We start from the raw sequence: 23,466 nt of genomic DNA, 5'->3' as shown, positions 1-23,466 counted from the left end.
GCTTGGCTTGGCTTCCGGGTCAGAGTCAGTCTAAGGGTTAATGCATGCGACTGGCAATTCCTAGAGAAGCAGGGGTGGGGGTGGGGGTGGGGTTCAGAACTCTGCATTGGAGGACTCACTCCTTCCCCTCCCCTCCCCTCCCTCCCGCCCGCCGTAGGAAAGCAGCCTTGGATTTTTTTCACGCTGTAAGGTTTGCAGCATCCTCCACTCTAAGGGATCTAGTGAATGCAAAATGCATCTGGAGTGGGGGAGCCCGCAGGTCCGCAAAGAGAAGTGCAATGCAGGGAAGTGGGGAGGGGGCCTTGAAAGGACCCTTCGGAGAAGGGCTGGGAAGAAGCAGGGCGGCGGGGAGAGAGAGCATGCGAGGGACCCCCGAATCAGCCCAACACTTTATTTTCAAAAAGCAACATCCTAATCAGTGCCTTTCTTAAATTAAGAAACAGCTCAAAACTTCAGCCACACTTGCACGCCTGGGTGCCTAAATGTATGACCATTTTTAAGCCTACTTTCCGGTAGGCTTAGGAGATCATCCGGCATTGTGTGTGTGTGGTGTCTCCCCTCCTATCAATTTCGCAAGGCCTGGACCAATATGAACCAAACCAGGTACAGTTGTAGGGACACACAGGGACACCTCTCAAGGGCGTAGTTTGTGATGATGTCATCCACCCCGATCCAAGATGGCAGATGCGTAAACTTTTGAGGTGCAAGTGGGCTAACTTGTGACTCGCCTAACAAATTTGAACCAAATTTGCTACAACTGTAGGGACACATAGGGATGCCCAAATGGTGTGGTGTGTGATGATGTGATCTACCCCAGTCCAAGATGACAGATGCAAGCGGGCTAATTTGTGGACTGTCTAACCGATTTGACCCAAATTAAGTACATTTGGAGTGAGTGACACACAGGGACACCTCAATGGCGTAGTTTGTGATGATGTCATCCACCCCAGTCCAAGATGGTGGAGACGTGAACATTTGAGGCACAAGAGATCTAACTTGCGGACCTCGATTTGAACCAAATTCAGTCCAGTTGTAGAGAAAGGAAAGTAAGCAGATTAGTTCTTAGTAGAACAACTCGTTTGTAATCGTCATTTGTAACAGAGAAAAATGACACTCGGGCACTCGTGTTTTTATTTTATTATCTCCTTGTGTTTCTGGCAATCAGCAACAATCACCTTTAAATATATTAACAGGAGTGAAATATGTGGTTGTTAAACCACATGAGAGCATCCTTCTGGAACTGCAAGGCAACTGCACATAAATATGAAAGCTGTATATTTATTTATTTATTTAAAACATTTATACCCCACCCCTCCAACAAACACATTACTGCTTGGGGCAGCTCACAACATTTATAAAATAGATACAATGTAAAATCAGACTAATAGAATTATCCAAATTAATTCCAAGCTAAAACCACAATCAGAATTACAGATTTTAAACATTTTAAAAAGTCATCATCATAAAGTAGGGAAAATAATACTAATACTACTAATAAAGCAAGGCTTGACAAACCCCAAGTGCCAGTGAGCCATAGCACCTAGAAATTTTACCATGGTGCCTAGACTAGGATAAAGTTAAAGTTATGGTCAGATGCACAAAAAACCAAAACCAAAACGCCCCTAAGAGCAGCACAATACAATAGGTCTGGATAAATACAATGAAATCTCTAGCACCTTAATTGAATTAAATTTCAACAGAGATCAATTGTTGTCTGATTTTAATGGCTGCCAAACAAAAATTAGCTATCTTTCAAGTAGTATCTACACAATTGTCAGAGAGGAGAAACCAAGTATAAGAAAGTTCAACCCTACCTGGCCTATTCTGTCACAATGGGGTGATTAATCTAGCACGTTAATCTTTATAAAAGGAGCAATACATGGGAATGTGCTCAACTGTCTCAAGGGTCCCATCACATGGACAGGTTCTGTTGGCTTGAGGTGTTTTATTATACCTGCCAGAAAGTACTGCAGATGGAAGCACATCATATCTGGCTCTAAAGTGTTTATGTTTCTCCTTGTGTTTAAGATATGCCTTGTGTAACTTAGAAAAAGTGCCGATAGATATTTCGCTGGGGACCAGTGATTCTTACATGGTACACTCAGTTGAAATCAGAGATCGTATTGAGATTGTTTTGGCGTTCCACATCCTCTATTCTTTGCGCAAGCACCTTCTTAGCTTGGGCAAGGCCTAAGGGCAACAGGTGTACTAGGGATGGTCCCTAGGATGGATGTTTCTCTCTGAGAAACTGCACTGTCTGCCATCCCAATTTATAATTATCAGCCAGGACCAGAGGAGCCAAGCCCACAGGGCACAGATTGAGCTTCAGCCAATAGTAATCCATCAATCTCCATGCCCTAGCCTTGACTCTTAGAGTCCCTGTCTCTAATCTTAAACTTCCGTGGGGCACGCATCTAGGTGCACTGAAGACTGCCCTCAAAAATTTCGTTTGAACCATCCCGATCTCCTTGTGTTTAACATAAATTCCCATGTGTGCCCTGTATAAAATCTGGGCCAAAGGTTTGGCTTCAAACAGCTTCAGAATAGCTGGCACCAGTTCTCCACCATTACCGTAATCAAATCTTAAAATTGCTCTGGACAGTACATAGGAAGCTGCCATATACTGAGTCAGACCATCGGTCCATCTAGCTCCGTATTAAGATAGTGGTGCTGTGCTGTGGACTGTGCATAGTGGGCTGTGCTGTGGACAGTACATAAGAACACAGGAAGCTGCCATATACTGAGTCAGACTATAGGTCCATCTAGCTCACTATTGTCTACACAAACTGGCAGCGGCTTTTCCAAGGTTGCAGGCAGGAGTCTCTTTCAGCCCTATCTTGGAGATGCTGCCAGGGAGGGAACTTGGAACCTTCTGCTCTTTCCTGAGCGGCTCCATCCCCTGAGGGGAATATCTGCTCACACATCAAGTATCCCATACATATGCAACCAGGGCTGACCCTGCTTAGTTAAGGGGGCAAGTCATGCTTGCTACCATAAGACCAAGTCTCCTCCAGTAGTGGCTAGTGTGGGCACTGCCAGGGGGGCGGCAGGAGGCACCTTTCAGGGTAAATTAATAGGAGCCTACCTACACTCCAGCTGCCACTGAATGCTGCTCGGAGCACCCCGTGGTGATGGATCACCTCTGCCACTCACTTTGCCTCTAGGGAGCCGAACCCCACTGGCGGCCAGGTGAGTGGCGGAGGCGATCCTCTGCTGCACTGTTGCTCCGAGCAGCATTCAGATGCAGCCAGAGCGAAGGTGAGCACCTGTTAATTTACCCTTAACAGCACCTTTCACCCAGCCCCACCCCCCGCGGCGCCTACACCGGCCAGTACTGGCTGCGGCGTTTCTCTGAGCTGACTGCATGGCGCTGGTGGTGTGCAGCTTCCAAGAGCCCATGGCACTAAAAACCACCCCCAAATATCTAAATGTATGTACAGTACCCATCCAATTCTATTGCCCCCAACTGACCAGCTTACTGTCTTATAGGATTTTATTTTTCGGGTAATTAATCTCCAGCCGATTTTTGGAGCAGTACGGAGAGTGATACCGTAAAAACTGGGAATTAGCCTGGTGCTCTAGCCCAACTGAACTCACCAGTCAGAGGCCGTTTTCAAAGCTTTATTTACTCTGCAGAGCAAAAAGCGCACCCTGGGAATCGCTTCACTGATCAGGGCAGCACACAAGAATGGCTGCTAGGGGGTGGTGGGTGGGGGTTATATACAGATTGAAACAGTTTTAGCACAACCAGCAATTAACAACGAACCTGACAGGTAGTCCTGTGTATTACATCGCCTTTGAAGATCACAACACTGCCATTGTTAAGTGTCATAAACTCCTAGTATCCTACTAAGCGACTTCTTATCAGCACATACATTAACTGAAAAGCTTCGACTCACCGCCATTTACTGTAGGAGGGAATGGAGGAGCTGGGAGGGAGGGTGGGCCACGGCAGCCCCAACAAGCCCTGCCCCTGCTCATATTATCATGCCCTTATACAAAACTATGGTGCGGCCACACCTGGAGTACTACGTACAATTCTGGTCACCACATCTAATGAGACTGGGTAAGTGCTGGAGAATCCCACACTAACACTTCTGGATGAAACAAAGCAATACTTTTATAAAGACAAAAAACTTGTCTTCAATAAACATCACTGCAGCCACCCACAAAGTACACCATAAATAAATAGAGAAAGAATCCCTTGTGTCCCTTTTATTTGGTTCCTTCAGTTTCTGCAAGGTCCTGTTCGATGTTGGATGGAGTTCTGGTGCTCCATCGTTGGCTCTGCATCACAGGTGGCCCGTCCTCCTGCTCCTCACAGCCAATCTGCCTCTTGATGCTCTTCCTTAATAAGGTAGTTGAGGTGGCCGCCTGATTCTCCAAGCTCCCTCTCTCAGATGCTGTCAAGACTCACTCCCCTTGTTTGTTCCTTCCTCTTCACCCCACCTTTTTCTGCTGTTCAACCACCACTCCATCTGGCTTCCCCGCAACATTGCAATACCCTTGGACACTGTTACTTGGAGATATGCCCCATCTCTCAGCCCTGTGCAAGAGACCACTCCATCCAGGGAGGTTCCAGCATCAAATGTGGAAAATAGATCTCCCGGGTTCCTAGAGCTGATACGGATCACAGAGCTGCCTGACAGATGGCAGGCGAGGAGGTGGAGAGGGCAGATTTATAATGGATGTTGCCAGCCAAGTCTTCAATGGCAGCAGAGTGTGCCCAGAAAATATCAAATTCTCTCCTGCAGCTCCGAGGTGATGTTATATTGCATCTATTTTATTAATGCTGTAAGCTACCCTGAGCAGTAGTGTACTGGAGGGGCAGGCTATAAATATTTTTTAAAAATAGAACACATAAATTAAGGGTGGAGGCTATTCACAACTGGCAATTTGTGAGAACAGAACCTGATTGGGTCAGTGACCACAGAGAGATTGACTGATTTCAATGTAAATATGCATTTATTAGAGTTAGTAATTCATACAGTAATATATATTTATATATTATATACAGTAATTCGTACAGTAATATATAAAGTAAGAACTTTGACAAAACTAATAGATGCCATATCTTTAATGCACATTCAATTTAAAAAGCTCAACATGCAACAAAAATACTAGGATGTGTGGAGAATCAGTGAAGGTCAGCTGCTTTTTCTAGAGCGGTTTTTAAGGGCTAAAAATGTTTCTTCAATGACCTAAGACTGAGGAGGCTACAGAAATTTGGGGGGATGCAAGGGAGCCGGCTTGGGGAAAAAGGTCTACATACTGCTAATGGTTGGAAGGATGAACCTTACTGGGGCCTTGAGTGGCTCTGTAGGCTTTGGGGGAACACAAAGATTCAAAATGGCCAGATCTTTTTGTACGTGGCACGTAATTAATCTTAGTTATTCAGTTACAAGAAACACCACACAGAAAACAATATAACTGCTAACACAAAGTCTTACTAAACATATTTTCTGCTGTGCTAACTTCTGAAAGTCACATACTGGTTTTGGCCCAGTGGAGACTCCCCAAATCCCTGGTGAGATCCAAGCTCCCTGCAAATCTCTGACTCTCAGAGATTTCCTACAGGACTCACCTAGAGAGAGAGCGAGAGAGCATAGTCATCCTTCATATTCCTCTTCCTCGACACACTCTTCCCCCTCTTCTTCCCAGCAGCAGTCAACCCACCTGGTTGACTGATTGGTCAAAACCTAGGGTCACCAGCCTGTCAATCAAGGTCAGGGGTTCACCTCCTGTTAACTCTATTAGAGCTGTAAGGCAGCTCACTACAGTCGGCATTGAAAAAGACACAAACTCTCAAATCTTTGTGCAGCTCCTTGAGCTTCTCAACACTTGAAGAAACAGATAGCATGGAATGAGTTCGGGCATTCAAAGACTTTTTGCTTGGGAATGGCAGCTCTACCTCATGGATTTATCCCCATGGAGGTGGGGACTCATATCGTCACTTGGAAGAAAAGTTCATCCACTATCATTTGGGGCCAATTGGCAAGAAAAGTCCTACTCTCATGCTTTATGTATCTTTCATGCGAAGTCTGTTCTACACCTAAAGTTCTTCCACACTCCATGCCTTCCTAAAATTCACAAGACTGGCTCCGTGTGAATGTGTTCCTGTGGATTAAGCGGCATACTGATGCTCTTTCCCCATTCTCAGCATTTCTTTGGATTCTCTCCTGTGTGGGCTCTTTGATATCTAGTAAGGCTTCTACCATCATTGAAGTCTGACCCTGTATATGGCATTTTCCTTCTGTATATTCTGTAACCTCTTCTAAGGGCTGGGCTCCAAATGCACTTATTTCCATACTCTGAGCATTTAGATGGTTTCTCTCTTGTGTAGGTTCTTTGATGACTAGTAAGGCTTGTTCTGTCATTGAAACTGAAGTTCTTTCCACACTTGGAGCATTTATATAGCATTTCTCCATATGGATTCTATTATGTCTTGTGAAGGTTGCACTCCGAGTGAAGCTCTTTCCACATTCTAAGCATTCATATGGTTTCTTTCCTATGTGGATTTTTTGATGGGAAGTAAGACCATTCCTGAATCTGAAGCTCTTACCACATTCAGGGCATATATATGGCATTTCCTCTGTGTGGATTATCTGATGATTAGTAAGGTTGTACTGAAGACGGAAACTCTTTCCACACTCTGTGCATATGTACGGCCTCTCTTCTGAGTGAGTTTTTTGATGTCTAATAAGTTTTTTAAAAAATTTGAAGCTCATCCCACACTCTGAACATTTATGTGGCATTTTCTCTTTATGGATTCTGTAATGTTGTGTCAAAGATATTCTGAGACTGAAGCCCTTTCCACACTCTGAGCACGTATGTGTTTTCTTCCCATTATGGAGTTTTTGATGTACAAGAAACCTTTTCTTAGAACTAATGACCCTTCCACATTTCAAGCATTCATATGGTTTCTCCTTTGTGTGGTTTCTGGGATGATTAATAACATTATGGCAGGAAGTGAACTCTGAGCTTTCATATAGCATTTTCCCTTTGTGGGTTCTGCAATGTCTCACAAAGGATGTATTCCGACTGAACCTCTCTCCACACTCTGAGCAGGTATATGGTTTCTCCTTGCTGTGGATTCTTTGATGTAAACGGAAGCTATGGCCAAAAAAGAAGCTCTTTCCACACTCTGAGCATATATATGGTTTCTCACCTGTGTGAATTCTCTGATGATTAGTAAGGCTTTGGTGGAAAAGGAAGCGCTTTCCACACTCTGAGCATTTATTCTCCATTGTGTGAGTTCTTTTATGTATACTAAGTTTTTTCATCTGACTAAAGCTCATTCCACACTCAGAGCATTCATATGGCTTTTTGACTTTGTGGTTTCGGTAATGGTTTGTCAAGGCTATCTTGTAACTGAAGCTCTTTCCACACTCCGAACAATGAAATGGTTTCTCCCCTGTATGGCTTCTTTGATGCAGAAGAAGGAACTTTTTAGAAGTGCAGCACTTTCCACATTCTGAACATTTATATGGTTTCTCCCTTGTGTGGGTTCTGTGATTATTAGGAACGTTGCGGCTGAAAGTGAACTCTGAGCAGTTATACAGCATTTCCCATGTGTGGATTCCTTGGTGTTTAATAAGCTTTTTCTTCTGATCAAAGCTCTTTCCACACTCAGAGCATTTATATGCTATTTTGTGATATTGGTAATGTCGTACCAAGGTTGTCTTGTAAGTGAAGCGCTTTCCACACTCTGAACAATCAAATGGTTTCTCCCCTGTATGGATTCTTTGATGCAGAAGAAGGAACTTTTTAGAAGTGCAGCACTTTCCACATTCTGAGCATTTATATGGTTTCTCCCTTGTGTGGGTTCTGAGATTATTAGGAACGTTGCAGCTGAAAGTGAAATCCAAGCAGTTATATAGCATTTCTGGATGGATTCTCAAATGATTTGCAAGACGTTTCTTGCCCTTAAAGCTCTTTCCACATCCTGAGCATATATACTGTATCTCACTTGTACTGGAGTCCTGTTGGACTCTAATTTTGTGCAGAGCACCCTCTCCAGAAGGAACTGGTTTCTTCCCCGGCCTCTGCTTTGCTCCCGTTTTCTTGGTCTGTGCTTCATCTTCTTTCTGGCTCTCCCTTCCACCACCTGCTGGAATGAAGAGAGAAACCTGAGGAGGGAAACATGGAGCTTCCTGTCAGGGAAAACACACCCTTTCCTTGCTCTTCTTCCCTGGGGGACAAATGGTTAATTAATAATTAATGCATATTTTGGTTCTGCTAGCATTCACAGGCGGGTGTGTGTGTACAAAACAGTGGTACATCTGCTGGTAACCTCCAGACTGGATTCAGCAATGCACTCTATGTGGGGCTGCCCTTGTATGTAGTCTGGAAACTACAGTTGGTCCAGAATGCGGCAGCCAGGTTGGTCTCTGGGTCATCTTGGAGAGACCATATTACTCCCATATTGAAGGAGCTACACTGGCTGCTGATACGTTTCTGGGCAAAATACAAGATGTTGGTTATAACCTATAAAGCCCTAAACGGCTTGGGCCCTGGGTATTTAAGAGTAAATACTCTTACTCTTAACCCGGGGCTCGGGCCCTGGGTATCTTCTTCATCATTCATTCATTCATTCATTCATTCATTTATTAAACATTTTATACTGCCCTTCCAAAAGGCTCAGGGCAGTTTACATTAAAACACCATTAAAATCAATTAACAATTAAAACATCATAAAACACCAATTAAATAGCCAAAACAAAAAAAACAAGTTTTAAAAAGCTGAGAAAGCTTGGTTGAAGAGATGTGTTTTCAGAAGTTTCTTAAAAATTGCCAGAGATGGGGAGGCTCATATCTTAGTAGGGAGCGCATTTCACAATCTTGGAGCAGCAGCAGAGAAGGCCCATCTCTGTGTAGCCACCAAATGAGTTGGTGGCAACTGGAGACGGACCTCTTCAAGTGACCTCAGTGGGCGGTGGGGCACATAGTGAAGAAGATGTTCTCTTAAAAACCCAGGGCCTAAGCCATTTAAGGCTTTGTATTTTGCCTGGAAACCTATTGGCAGCCAGTGTAGCTCCATCAACAGAGGAGTAATGTGGTCTCTCCAAGATGACCCAGAGACCAACCTGGCTGCCACATTCTGAACCAACTGAAGTTTCCGGACTACGTACAAAGGCAGCCCCACGTAGAGCGCATTACAGAAGTCCAGTCTGGAGGTTACCAACAAATGTACCACTGTTTTGAGGTCACTGATCTCGAGAAACGGACACAGCTGGCGTATCAGCCGAAGCTGATAGAAAGCACCCTTGGCCACCGCCTCAACCTGAGAAACCAGGAGTACTCACAGACTGCGGACCTGTTTCTTTTGGGGAAGTGTGACCCCTATCTGGAACAGGTAGATCAAAATAGTCTCTGGAGTTCTGGCCCCGCACGAAGTACCTCCGTCTTATCTGGGTTCAGTTTATTCTCCCTCATCCAGCCCATTACTGCATCCAGGCAGGCATTTAGGGAGGATATGCCAACTCCTGAAGAGATTGACATGGAGAAGTAGATCTGGGTGTCATCAGCATACTGGTAACATCAAGCTCCAAATCCCCTGATGATCTCTCCCAGCGGTTTCACGTAGATGTTAAAAAGCATTGGAGAAAGTATGGAGCATTGAGGGACACCATACCTAAGCTCAGATTTTGAAGAACAACAATCTCCAATCGACATCATCTGAAATCTGTCCGAGAGGTAGGAGCGGAACCACTGTAAAACAGTGCCCACCCCCAACACTCTCAGACGTTCCAGAAGGATACTATGGTTGATAGTATCAAAAGCAGCTGATAGATCCAAAAGGACCAACAGAGTCACACTTCCTCTGTCAACTGCCAATTGGAGGTCATCCATCAGGCCGACCAAGGCAGTCCATCCCATAGCCCACCCAAAAACCAGTTTGAAATGGGTCTAGATAATCAGTTTCCTCCAAGACCACCTGGAGCTAAGAGGCTACCACCCTCTCAATTACCTTGCCCAACCATGGAAGGTTGGAAACAGGCCTATAATTGCTCAACTCTGAGGGGTCTAATGCAGGCTTCTTTAGAAGAGGTCTAATAATTGCCTCCTTAAGACAAGGAGGCATCCTGCCCTCCCTCAGAGAAGCATTTATGATTTCCACCACGCCGCATACAACAGCTAAATTGAACAAGCCTGCTAGACTGAACAAGCCATGTTGGACAAGGGTCAAGAGAAAAAGTGGTAGGCCTCATCGCCCCAAGCAGCTTGTCCACATCCTCAGGAGTCATAAACTGAAACTGATCCAGTCAAGTCACATAAGAGGAATAGTTAGACACCTCCAGTTCAGACATCAAATTAATTGTGGAGTCTCCATGTAAGTCGGCCCAAATCCGAGAGATTTAATCTGCGAAAAATTCTTGAAACACATTGCAGCGGGTAACTGATGATTCCAAATTCTGATTCAAGGGATGGGGGTCAGATACTAGTCCCCTCACAACCCTGAACAAGTCCGCTGGATGGGAACTTGCAGAGGCAATATGGGCAGAAAAGAACTGCTTCTTTGCCGCACATATTGCCTGAGAATAGATCTTTAGATGTGCTCCATGTCGTAACCTGTCAGATTGGAGTTCTTCTCCACTTGCGCTACAGTCGCCTACCTTGCTGCTTCAGCCCCCGTAGATCTTCCGTATACCAAGGGGCCAATTCTGAAGGGGGTCGGAGGGGATGCTTAGGAGCAATCGTGTCTACTGCCCTGGCGAGCAAGTTGTTCCAATTCTCAACCAGGGCATCAACAGGATCACCAGCAAAGCCAACACTGAATCCCACCAAGGCTTCTTGGAATCCTATCGGATCCAAAAACCTCTTCGGGTGGACCATTCTAATAGGACCCTCGCTCCTGCGGAGGTGGGAAGTGGTTGTAAATCCAACCTTAACCTGATGGTGGTCCGTCCATGACAATGGGGAGATCGCAGGAGTCCCCACCCACAGAACACCACCCTGATCAGAATAAAAGACCAAATCAAGTGTGTGACCTGCAATATGCGTCGAACCAGAGACCGCTTGGGATAGGCCCATAGTTGTCATGGCCACTATGAACTCTTAAGCTGTACCGGGCAAGTTCGTCCTGAAATGAACATTGAAGTCCCCCAGTACCAGAAGTCTGTGTGACTCCAACGCAAGTTCCGCGACCAAGTCCGTGAGCTCAGTAAGGGTTTCCGTTGGCAGCGGGGCGATAGGTACACCAACAGAAGTCCCAATCTATCCCTGATCCCCAAACTTAAGTACACACATTCAATATGGTCTGATACCCTAACAGGGACCCTGGTAAGGGAGATGTTATCCTTATAGACCACAGCCACTCCACCTCATGAACCCCATGGCCCATCAAGATCATCAGGAGAGGTCCATCTGCAGTTGCCACCGGCTCGTCTGGTGGCTACTCAGAGACAGGCCTTCTCCGCTGCTGCCCCGAGGTTTTGGAATATGCTCCCTACTGAAATAAGCCTCCCCATCTCTGACAGCTTTTAAAAAATCTTTAAGGATGCATCTGTTCACCCAGGCTTTTAATTAATATTGTTTTAATAGTTTTAATGCTGTTTTAAAATATTACTTTAAAATTGTTAAATTGTTGTAATCTTTTGAACTTTTTATTTTTTGTTTTAACTAATGTTTTACTTTTTCTGTTTTTATTTTGTCATAAACTGCCCAGAGACGTAAGTTTTGGGCAGTATAAAAATATGTTAATAAATAAGAAGTCAATATGTGCTTTGACTACAGAAAAGCCTTCGATTGCGTTGACCATGTCAAGTTGTGGAATATCCTTAGAAGAATGGGTGTCCCAGAGCATCTCATTGTTCTCAGTAGAAACCTATAGGACAGGAACCCACAATCCAGACGGAACATGGTGAAACAGACTGGTTCCAGATAGGCAAAGGAGTAACACAAGGCTGTCTACTTATTTATTCAACTTATATGTTCAACATATACTGAGAGAAGCTAGATTGGAAGAAGATGGTGGTTTTAAAGTTGAAGGAAGAAACATAAATAACTTGTGCTACGCAAGTTAGCTGAGAATTTGCATTCTGATAACTGAGAATGCGGATGATCTGCAAGCTCTAGTAATGAAAGTCAGGAACACAGTGAAAAAATGGGACTACAACTAAATGTAAAGAAGACTAAACTAATGACAATGGATACAGCAACCAGCCTCAGAATTGATAATGAAGAAATTGAGGTGGTAGATAGCTTCTGCCTTTTAGGATCAACCATCAACAATAAAGGATCCAGCAGTCAAGAAATACATCGCAGACTAGCACTTGGTAGGGTTGCAATGAAGGCCTTGGAAAGGATATTTAGATGCCATGACGTGTCTATACCTACAAAGATTAGAAGCATTCAGACAATGGTTTTTCCTGTGACACTCTATGGATGCGAAAGCTGGGCTATGAAGAAGCAAGATAGAAGAAGTATTGACGCTTTTGAACTTTGGTGCTGGAGAAGACCTTTGAGGATGGGCATGGACAGCCAGGAAAACAAACAAATGGATCATAGAACAAATCAATACAGAATTTTCACTGGAGGCACAAATGACTAGGCTCAAACTTTCATACTTTGGACACATTATGCGAAAACCAACCTCCCTTGCGAAGTCTATAATGCTGGGAAAAGGGGAAGGAAAGAGAAGAAGAGGAAGGCCAGCAGCAAGGTGGATGGACTCGATTACGACAACAATGAATGCACCACTGAGAGACCTAGAAGGCCAAGTTGAAGATAGATCATGGAGAGAATCCATCTATGTGGTCACTAAGAGCCGACACTGACTTGACGGCACTTAATCAATCAAAGCATCAATGTACTGATTCCCCCTCTGCAACTCCCCCCCCCCCGAGACCTGAGTGAAGCAGGCATCAGTTCCATTTGCTACTTTCTGAACTCAGATCTGGATTCAACATGGGAGAATAAATTGAATGCTAATCCAGAGAGAGACTGAGGGGCTAGTGGTGGAAGACCCTGTTACTGGGAGGGGAGGTGCAGCAACGTGTCATCAATCCTCCCCCTCCCCAGGGGGTGGGGGAGGGGGGAATGGCAGTGGCTGGTTCTACGTTTCTGTTTTTGCCTCTCCACTCATTCATGTGCTTCACGGATCCCCATCTGGTGTGACTGTAAAACACTCTGCCTGGGGCTGCCATGCAACACCTATCTCTGCTCCATTCTTGGTTCTGGCTATTCCACTTAAAGCCCTACGCTGCCTGGTCCCGCATTGCTGAGGGCCAGCACCTCCTCTCACAACATCTTCTGCATTTTCTGATGTCAGCAGAGGCAATTCTGCTCCACTCCCCCCACCTTTTCAGAGGGGAGATTGAGATGTAGTTCGAACTAACCTACACATTATAGGAACATAGGAAGCTGCCATATACTTAGTCAGACCATAAGTATTAGTTATTTATTTTAACTAATGTTTTAACTTTTTGTTTGTTTGCTTGTTGTAAACCACCCAGAGACGTGAGTTTTGGGGTGGTATAGAAATATGTCAGATAGATAGGTAGATAGATAGCTATCTCGGTATTGTCTACCCAGACTGGCAGCAGCTTCTTCAAGGTTGCAGGCAGAAATCTGTCTCAGCCCTAACTCGTTGATGCCAGGGAGGGAACTTGGAACCTAGATGCTCTTCCCAGAGCAGCTCCATCCCCTGAGGGGAATATCTTACAGTGCTCACAAGTTATGCAGGACATCCATGATCAGGTCTCGCAGGGCTTTTATTGGGACCTCCAGGTTGCCTGGAAGTCAAGGTGTGGTGTTGATAAAAATTTTGGAATATGTGGAGATGGCAAAATTTATAACACTGATAAGAGACTAAAACTTAGAATGTTTTAAAGAAGATTGGAAATTATTTTTGTTGTATTTAAAGAATTCCTACTATGGATCTTACAGCTGGATTTGAAATCTGAAATGCAGGTTGGGTAGATTAATGGTGGTGGAAGGTTTAAATTTGTGTTTTTTATTAATATTATAATAAGGGTAAAATTTATAGTTGTTATCACGAAAAGAGGTGCGCGGGAAGTCAATTTGTAATTGTGTTTATTATGACTATTATTGTTAAAAGTTAATAAAAATTTGAAATTTAAAAAAAAAAAAGGAAGTCAAGGTGTGGTGGGCTCTAAATTTGGTCAGGGTTGTAGCTGAGCCACTGTTTTATCCCTGTTACCCTTGGAAGAATTGCAGGCCCAAAGAACCACACATCTCACAGCCACAAACCAAAGACTGGACCTTGGAAGCTGCTGAGAAGAAAGCAAGCAAAAAGGCTTCACTCAGAACATCAGTGGGATGGCAAAAGCTGCTAAACCAGGGGTTCTCAACCTCGGCTCTGCAGATGTTGTTGGACTACAACTCCCATCACCCCCAAAAGCCATTGCTGCTGGGAATGATGGGAGCTGTAATACATCATCACCTGAGGACCCAAGTTTGGGAACCCTCATGCTAAATATCAGAAGCACCAAGCCGGATGTTGGGTGTTCCAAGAATCTGGGCGGTAACAGACGGTTTTCTGCTGAAAAGGTATCCGACACACTTCCTTCTCACATCTGCTGGGAAGATCACCAAAATGCTGGCCTTGCGTTTCTAATCCAAGGCATGGTCTTGGACAGACAGCATGGTCTCCCAACACAGCAGATCTGCACAACTTCGGCCCTCCGGCTGCTGCTGGACTACAGCTCCCATCATCCCCAATTATTGGCTACGGTGGCTGGGATGATGGGAGCTGTAGTCCAGCAACAGCTGGAGGGCTGAAGTTGTGCAGACCTGTGGTAGGGAGACCTTCCAGAAGATGTACAGGACTGTAATGACAACGTAGGCCTCCCCGGAAATAAGAGAACCTAGGAAATTGTGGACTTGGCTTCTTCCAGGCCTCATTTGTTTCCAGTCAGAAGAAGAAGATATAAAGTTGGGTGGGGGTGGGGAGGCAGATTCCTGAAAACGTTGGCTGTTAGCAGTGTGTCTTAGAGCGTTTTCTCCTTTCATTGTTCCTCTTATTTTTTCCCTTTTCACTAAGTTCTGCTCCACAACTAACAGGCAATTGCAGCTAAGAGCCTTGTCTCCATATCTCATGCCTACTTTTCTGTATTTCCAGATATCTCTGATTTTTGCTTGAAACTTCAGAACTTTCAAAGCAGTCGATGCTGAAGTGGATGCAAGAAGGTAAACAGAGGAGAACCTTGTTAATTGTGAGTCTAGCATCCGCGGTTTCATGTATCCGTGGTTGGTTAATGTACACCCGACTTCGGTGTATGCACCAACCCCAGGAGGGAAAGAGTTAAACTCATGTATCTGTGAGTTGGGGGTGGCCGGAAATGACCTCAGAAGTCATTTCCGGCTGCATTTGTCTGTTCTGGAGCCATTTTATTACTCATTTACTTTAAAACCTGGGAGGGGGCGGGCGCTATGATTTTAAGAGCTGTTTACATCTGTAGACTACTCTGGAACATGGTAGGGCACTTTATTTGGCCTGTTTACTGGTCTGGAGGGGCAATTGAGGGTGATTTGAGGCAGTCTGGGGACCTACTCCTGCCGATTCCTATAGCCTTAATACTCCATTATCCATGGATTTGCTATCTGCTGCCTCCCCGCCCGCCCACGGAATGGAACCTCTGCGAATAATGGGGTTCCCTAGTAAAAACAAGACAGGGCTAGTGGCTGCTGGTGGTTCCTGGGACTTGGGGGGTGCTAGGCAAGGCAGGTGATGCTTGGAGCCACAGATAGTGAGAGACTCCACTGCCAATTGCAGGCAGCTACAGAGGTGGAGCCAGGACTAGGTGGGTGCTTTAGCAATAACTAGCAAAGTGCAGATGTGTAGCTAACGAGCTGACCAGGAGAGGGATCTTGGGGTCACGGTGAACAGTTCATTCAAAGTGTCGACTCAATGTGCGGAAGATGTGAAAAAGGCCAATTCCATGCTAGGGATCATTAGGAAGGGGATTGAAGATCAAACGGCTAATATTATAATGCCTTTACACAAGACTATGGTGTGGCTACACCTGGAGTACTGCATACAATTCTAGTCACCACATCTAAAAAAGGACATTGTAAAACTGGAAAAGGTGCAGAAGAGGGCAACCAAGATGATCAGGGGCCTGGAGCACCTTTCTTACGAGGAAAGGCTACAACACTTGGGGCTTTTTAGTTTAGAAAAAAGACAACTACAGGGAGACATGATGGAGGTCTATAAAATCATGCATGGTGTGGAGAAAGTAGATAGAGAGAAATTCTTCTCCCTCTCACATAACACTAGAACCAGGGGTCATCTCATGAAATTGATTGCCGGGAAATTTAGGACCAGCAAACAGAAGTACTTTTTTCACACGATGCATAATCAACTTGTGGAATTCTCTGCCACGAGATGTGGTGACAGCCAACAACCTGGATGGCTTTAAGAGGGGTTTGGATAACTTCATGGAGGAGAGGTATCAACAGCTACTAGTTGGAGGGCTAAAGGCTACCTCCAGCCTCAAAGGTAGGATGCCTCTGAGTACCAGTAGCAGGGGAGTAACAGCAGGAGAGAGGGCATGCCCTCAACTCCTGCTGTAGGCTTCCAGTGGTATCTGGTGGGCCACTGTGTGAAACAGGATGCTGGACTAGATGAGCCTTCTTGGGCCTGATCCAGCAGGGCTGATCTTATGTTCTTATGATTTAGTTATACATTTCTATCCTGCACTTCCTCCAAGGAGCCTGGAGCAGTGTACATGGTTATGTTGCTCATCCCAACAACCCTATGAGGTTGGTTATGCCAAGAGACTGGCCCGGAGGCACCTAGTGAGTTTCCATCATCTGTGAAGATGAACTGTTTTCTTCTTCTTCTTCTTCTTTCAGGGTCTGGTGACATCTGAAGGGATGGCTGCATGTTGCACAGAGCAGGAGGGGACCCTGCTGCATCCAGACCAAAGGGCCCTGCACAGGAATGATGAATGGGGATTTGAACTTGGGCCTCCCCGGTCGTAATCCAACAGTCTAACACCTATACCATGCTAACGCTCTTGTGTATGGCTCTCTATGCCTTATATGCCTAATTTACCATGCCTTATTGATGCATTTCATATTTCATTGCTTGTATGTATTCTTATGAACCTCCGATCATTAATTTAAGAGAAATCAGGATAGTATCTGTGCTCTTTGAGTTTCAGCGTGCCTCCTTGGCTATGCCTTCACCCCTTTGGGAAGACCACTGGGGTAACTGGAGGACCCTGGTCCACAGTGGCAGCTTGGAGCCAGAACTCATACTGAGCCAGAACACCAGCAGTGCTGCTGGCTTGCCTTGCAGCCCGGTGCATAGGGAGGGCTCCGTGATCCTCAGGGACATATTTCTGGCAATGAACAGGGCTTTTGCGGGCAGTGGAGAGCAACAAAAACCACTTCCACGTCCCTCTCCACCTGCACTGTGCTGTGAGGTACGCTGGCAACACAGTTAGTGTTCAGGCTCCATGTGAGGGCAGAGTTCTTGCTCCACTCTCAAAGCTGTGGAGAAAATGGACCACCATCCTTCTAAGGCATAGTAACAGGGTGTTTGAAGCTTTCTACCTCATGCCATATTTTTTTTTGACATAAACTGGCCTCTTATGAGGGGGAAAGTACAGATATCAAATTAAAAGGTGTCATGCCCCCACTCCCTGCTGTTTAGAAAAGACAAAGTTGTTGGGAGAGATGATCACAGACTCCAGGATCCCTGGGTAGTTGCACTGACTCTTGGGAATTCCTTCAAACACAGCCGTGGTAGAGAACCAGGCGTGATAAGAGCCAGCATGGTGTAGTGGTTAGTCATGGATTAGGCCTGGGGAGATGAGCTCAAATTTACATTCAGTCAGAAAGTGAACCTTCTCTAGGGTTGCCCTAGGGCTCTGGAACACACTCCCAAATGAAATCAGAACCACCCCATCTCTGGCTGCTTTTCAGAGACTTTTGCAAACATACCTATTATATCAGATTTTAGTTTATAACATTTTAAAGTTGCATTGATGTTGTTTAACTAGTTTTATATGATTTTAGGTTTTAAGTGTTGTTGGGTTTTAATTGTAAAACACCCAGAGATTTTATACAGGGTGGTATATAAATACGATAAACAACCAAACTAAACCAAACATCAAAAATCACGGGATGACTCTGGACCAGTCACTTTGCTCTCGGTCTAACTTACCTCACAGGGCTATTGTGAGGAAAAACATAACCATGTTCACTGCTCTGGGCTCCTCGGAGGAAGAGCGGGATATAAACGTAAAGATAAATAGTGACTGATTCATTGATTGTCAGATTTATAGACCACCTCTCCTTAAAATAACCCAAAGGGGTTTACAGTATATGTAAAACAATTACAAATATATGAAGCCATTAAAACAGTAAAAGATTACATTTCAATATTAACAAGAATACTAGTCTGTTAAAGCTGGAAAACATTCACACGGTAAAACACTAACAAATAAATAAACGACAAGAAGGGGGAAAGCATCCAAGGAATACAGCAGGGGAACAGCCTGCCAGGTGAAAGGCATCGACAAGGGGACAGGCAGGCATGCAAAGTCCAAGCCAGAAGCTGCTCCAAATAAGGCCGGGGCCTCAACAGGGAGGCTTCAAGGCCAAACGGGCACAGATGATGCTTCAGGATCTCCAGATCAGGGTCCTTAAATAGGGGGCCTATATGGGCAGGTTGAGACAACCATGCCCCCCACAAGTGCAAAAGTCCCCCAAAATTCAGCTTAAGATCTGTTTTTACAGTTTTCAATTTTAACAGTTATTTTGATTTTAGTGTTTTTTAAATCACCCCAAGGGGTGGGGCCCATTCATAAGTATTGTCCAAGCCAGTCCATTTACACACACACACACACACACGGTCTGCCATGGAAAAAAGATAGGTCTCTTACCCAAAGAGACCTCAGTCCCCGAGTATGCCAGCAAGGCTTCTGCGTGCAGATCTCTTGGGGCTGGGTCCAGCACAGCCTGCTTCTCCTTGGGGAAAGGCACAGCTACTTCATCCAAGGTCACCGGAGTCTGAAAGGAGAGGAACATTATCACCTTCAGAGGCAACGTGACAATCCCCCAAAAGGTGAGGCACTGGGGAGCATTTTTACAAATCCATTCCACACGTGTCCTGCCCCATAGAAATACCAGGATGAAATGCTCTCACCTCCTGCTCTTCCTGCTTTATGTCCCCAGCCTGGCTCAGGAGGAAACCTTCGGCCAGGGCCACTGCCTGGGAACTGGACTCCGCTCCACATTCTCTGACCCAGCTCTCCATCTCCGGGGGCAGGACAGTCAGGAACTGCTCCAGTACTACCAAGTCCACAATTTGAGTTTTTGTGCAGCTTTCTGGCTTCAGCCACTGAAGGCAAAGATTGTAGAGTTGGCTGAAAACCTCTTGGGGTCCCTCGGCCTCCCTGTAGCAGAACTGCCTGAGTATTTGGCATTTCCGATCTGAGCTGCTGGTGTCCTCATCCAGCATCTTCCGCATGGTTCTTTCCCAGAATCCCTCACTGCTCTTAGCATGGACAGCATCAGGGTATCTTCCTGCTTCAGGGTTAGCTGGGTCTTCCTCTTCCATCTTGGGAGAGCAGCCTGCAACACCACTTGAATGTCCTTCCTCTTCTGCCAACCTTTTCCCCTTCTTCAAGGCAAGAAGTCCCTGGATCTGAGGGAGTGGGGAACCCATCCTACAAAAAGTTAAGAACCTCACATATGTAATATAGAGCACCAGGAGAGAAGACAGACCAAAGTAGTAGTAGTAAACAAATAAATCATTGCCAGAGAATGCCTTTTTCATCACAAACCCTGCTGCCTATTACGATCATCTGGGGGCTGCCTATTAAGATTGTCTAGGGAGGTCTACCTATATGGATTTCCTTGTTTTTAAACAGTTTTTATTATTTTTAACTGTAGGTTGCTTTAGATTTTCTGAATATTTTGTAAACTTTCTGGAAATGTTGCATATCAGGTGGTTTATAAATCAGATAAATAAATAGCTTAAAAAATCTTTCTATTTTTAATTTTCATTGGGGAAAATTAGTAGGGAAGAAGATCCAGCCTCAGAGGCAAGATGCCTCCAAATTCCAGTGGCAGGGGAGCAGTTGCACGTCTTGGCTGTGGGCTACTTAAGAGGCATCTGGTGGGCCACTGTGGGAAACAGGATGCTGGAAACAGGATAGGTCTTGGGCCTTATCCAGCAGGGCTGTTCTTGTGTTCATGGGCCCCAGAGCATGTCTCAGAGCATATGGTACAGCCACCATGCTGGTCTTGGTGTGGTTAGTGCCTGGATGGGAAACCCAAGCATGCCACCTTCAAGTATGAGGGATGTAGGTCAGTGATAGAGCATCTGCTTTGCATTAAGAAGGCCCCACATTAAATTCCCTGAAGGATATATAAACTGCTTTGAGAACTTTTATTCAAAAGGGGTATATAAATATTTGTGGTTGGTTGTTCCTGTGTTCCTTTCAAACGTCTTGTGCTATAAGCCCTTTCCCAAGATCTCTGCTCTCCTGGATGTAAACTAACTGGGAAGAGAACCCCTGCTCACTAGTTACAGAGGCACCTTTGCCAGTGGTGGCCTCCTTACTTTGAGCACAGGGAGAGCAACTGTCCCTAGGCAACCCAACACTACATCCAGGCAGGGTCAGTCTGAATGTACTGTCTGGACCAGCCCATTATTATTTTTTAATTCTGTGAACTATTTTGTTACCCAAGGAGGCCACATTCCCCCAATTCTCCAGCATTCCTGTGCAGGGCCCGTTGGTCTGGACGCAGCAAGGTCCCCTCCTGCTCTGTGCAACATGCAGCCATCCCTTCAGATGTCACCAGACCCTGAAAGAAGAAGAGGAAAACAGTTCATCTTCACAGATGATGGAATGAAGCAATAATGAGGAGGTGCCAGGGGGTTCCCTTACACAACCCAAAACTTCCTTAGTGGCATTTTGGACCTTTTGGGTGGGCAACTTTGATTGAAGCCAAGGGAAAGAGGCAGACTCTGTAAGAACAAGGGAGATGTGCAGGGGGCAGAGACCACCACACTGTTCCCCATGCTATGCCCCACTGCCTCTCCAGTCATTTCGGGCTTGGGAGCAGCATTGGGATGAGGAGAGGACTCAAAGAGGGCATCTCAGACTCCCTCCTGATACCAAAACAGCCAGGGAAGGAGGTAGGAATGGGGAGAAGCTGGGGTAGCCAGAAGCTCCTCTTCCTGGACATTTCTGGCCTCTCTGCAGGTTTTATGGATACCACAGCCATTCGGGTGGCAGCAAACACAAAACCGCTCTCTGCTGAGAGGAAAGTGCTTCCAGTTCTACTTCTCCTTGCTCCCTGGAAATTTAAAAATCAGGGAACTGATATGCACCCCTGCCCCTGGATGAAATATTCTCACACCTGTGGCTCTTCTTCTTTCTTGCCTTCTTCCAGACTCAAGAAGCCTTCTGCTAGGGCCATGACCTGAGAACTGGTCTCTGCACCATGTTTTCTGATCCATCTCGCCATCTCTGGGGGCAGGACAGTCAGGAACTGTTCCAGGACTACCAGGTCCACGATCTGAGCTTTTGTGTGTCTTTCTGGCTGCAGCCAATTGTTGCAAAGGTTGTGGATTTGGCTGCAAACCTCTTGGGGACCTCTGGCTTCCTGGTAGCAGAACTCTCTGAAGCGCTGGTGCCATACTTCTAAGTTGGTGTTGTCCACACCCAGGATTTTTTGACCATTTCTTTCACAGAATCCCTCTCTGCTTTCATTTTGGGAGGCTTCAGGGCATCTTCCTGTTTCAGGGATATCTGAGTCTTCCTCTTCCATCTTTGGAGAGCAGACCTCAGCATAACTCGAATGATCTGTTTCCTCTTCTTCCGTTTCTTCTTCTTTCTTAAGGCAAGAAATGTCTGGATTGGGGGGAGTGGGGGCCATAGCCTACAAAAGTGAACATGTCATAGTCCATGCAAACATTACACACAGCAAGAGAGACCAAAATTCCCAAGTCAATTATCTATCTACATATCCAGCTAGTGATGAGGGGTGGTGCTCCATATAAAACAGAACAAAGCCAAAACTTAGAGGTGAAGCAGAGTCATGTGTGTGAGTGTGCGTGAGAGAGAGAGTTCTCCTACCGAAGAGACAAGAGATCCATCTAGGGGCGTAATTATAATAGGGCAAGGGGAGACAGTTGTCTGGGGGCCCAGTACCTTGGGGTGGGGGACCCAGAGGCAAGTCATATGACTGACATCCCCAGCCACGCACCTGCCTGGGCTTCCTTCAGTTGTATTATTATTAATTATTATTATTATTCTTTACATTTATATCCTGCTCTTCCTCCAAGGAGCCCAGAGCGCTGTACTACATACTTGAGTTTCTCTTTCACAACAACCCTGTGAAGTAGGTTGGGCTGAGAGAGAAGTGACTGGCCCAGAGTCACCCAGCTAGTTTCATGGCTGAATGGGGATTTGAACTCGGGTCTCCCCGGTCCTAGTCCAGCACTCGAACCACACTCCAAAACTGATGTGAGTGTTAAGACCTGGAGCTACCAGAACAGCATGTCTTTCTCTAGTACCATTAAATGACTTGCATCGTCCACAATTTGCAAAACCTTAAAAAAAATAATTTAGGATGATGTTATATGTGTGTGTGGGTATATATATATAAATTTTACTATGTTTTTTGTTGCCACTATTCAGCTTCATTTAAGATTTCTTTACTTCAGGAGCTGAGCTTCATGTGGGGGAGAGGGCATTTTAACATCTTGTCTCTGGGCCCACTCCAGCCTTGCTAGCCTCTGGATCCATCCTTTGCTCATAACGTCTCTAGTACTGTTCCGTCCTAACCGAGAAGGGAAAAGGTGAGCCTTGCATGGATGGATCTGTCTGACAGGGGCTGTCTCTTCAGCCCAGAGATGCCTCGCTCCCTCCCTCCCTGCCTGCCTGGGCATCACTCCCCCGCCGGAGCCTTTCAGCGCCCCCTCCCCACCTCTGCGCCTCCCACCCGCCCGTCCTCCGCTATGCGTGCCGCCCCCCGCCCCCTGCCTTTGCACTCACCAAGCCATCTTGGAGGAGACCACTCATGCTGCGGGGAGGGGTGTTGGGGAGGTTTGGAGGGAGGTGTGGGGGCTGCGCAGGGAGGGGCCGCCCCAATTTAGCCGCCTCCGCCACCCTCCCACGAGCCTCTCTCGGAATCCGGATTGCAATTTAACCCTTGCAGTGAATGTTGCCAGGAAGCAAAAGGAGAAGGGATCGTGGCTTGGCTGGGCTTGGGCTTCCGGGTCAGAGTCAGTCGAAGGGTTAAGGCGAGCGACTGGCAATTCCTAGAGGAGCATTGGGGGCGGGGTCGACACCTACTTGTCGGCATTTAATTAGTCATTGGAGGACTCACTTCCTCCTCCCCTTGGATTTTCTCACGCCTGAAACGTTTGCAGCATCTTCCCCTCCAAGGGATCTGGTGAATGCAAAATGCATCTGGAGTGGGGGATCTCCCAGGACAGCAATGAGAAATGCAATGCAGGAAAGTGGGGAGGGG

The 23,466-nt window shown here is 45.9% G+C and overlaps 1 protein-coding gene and 1 long non-coding RNA gene across 4 annotated transcripts; one reads left to right on the top strand and one right to left on the bottom strand.

The window, feature by feature from the left end:
- Positions 1 to 150: 150 nt before the first annotated feature.
- LOC128346261 (uncharacterized) lies at positions 151 to 17,950 on the top strand. Its single transcript, XR_008316865.1, has 3 exons — positions 151 to 185; positions 15,086 to 15,153; positions 16,822 to 17,950. It is a non-coding gene; the product is annotated as an uncharacterized LOC128346261 (long non-coding RNA).
- Positions 4,947 to 23,212, bottom strand: LOC128346260 (zinc finger protein 135-like). 3 transcript variants are annotated; one of them, XM_053299350.1, is made up of 7 exons: positions 22,989 to 23,212; positions 21,349 to 21,870; positions 20,669 to 20,790; positions 19,124 to 19,646; positions 18,861 to 18,987; positions 7,960 to 8,110; positions 4,947 to 7,851 (listed from the first exon to the last, which is right to left on the bottom strand). In XM_053299350.1, the coding sequence occupies exons 1-7, from the start codon at positions 23,013 to 23,015 to the stop codon at positions 6,081 to 6,083; spliced, it is 3,243 nt and encodes a 1,080-aa protein (XP_053155325.1). In that variant the 5' UTR covers positions 23,016 to 23,212; the 3' UTR covers positions 4,947 to 6,080. The 3 variants fall into 3 exon arrangements, with proteins under 3 accessions (XP_053155325.1, XP_053155322.1, XP_053155324.1); XM_053299347.1 differs by having other exon boundaries at positions 4,947 to 8,110; positions 22,989 to 23,211; XM_053299349.1 differs by having other exon boundaries at positions 4,947 to 8,107; positions 22,989 to 23,211.
- Between the last annotated feature and the right edge of the window lie 254 nt (positions 23,213 to 23,466).

Source organism: Hemicordylus capensis, chromosome 2 (genome assembly GCF_027244095.1).
Source record: "Hemicordylus capensis ecotype Gifberg chromosome 2, rHemCap1.1.pri, whole genome shotgun sequence".
Lineage (NCBI taxonomy): Eukaryota > Metazoa > Chordata > Lepidosauria > Squamata > Cordylidae > Hemicordylus > Hemicordylus capensis.
The sequence above is the reverse complement of the archived record's forward strand: the minus strand, read 5'-3'. Positions and strand labels throughout refer to the sequence as shown.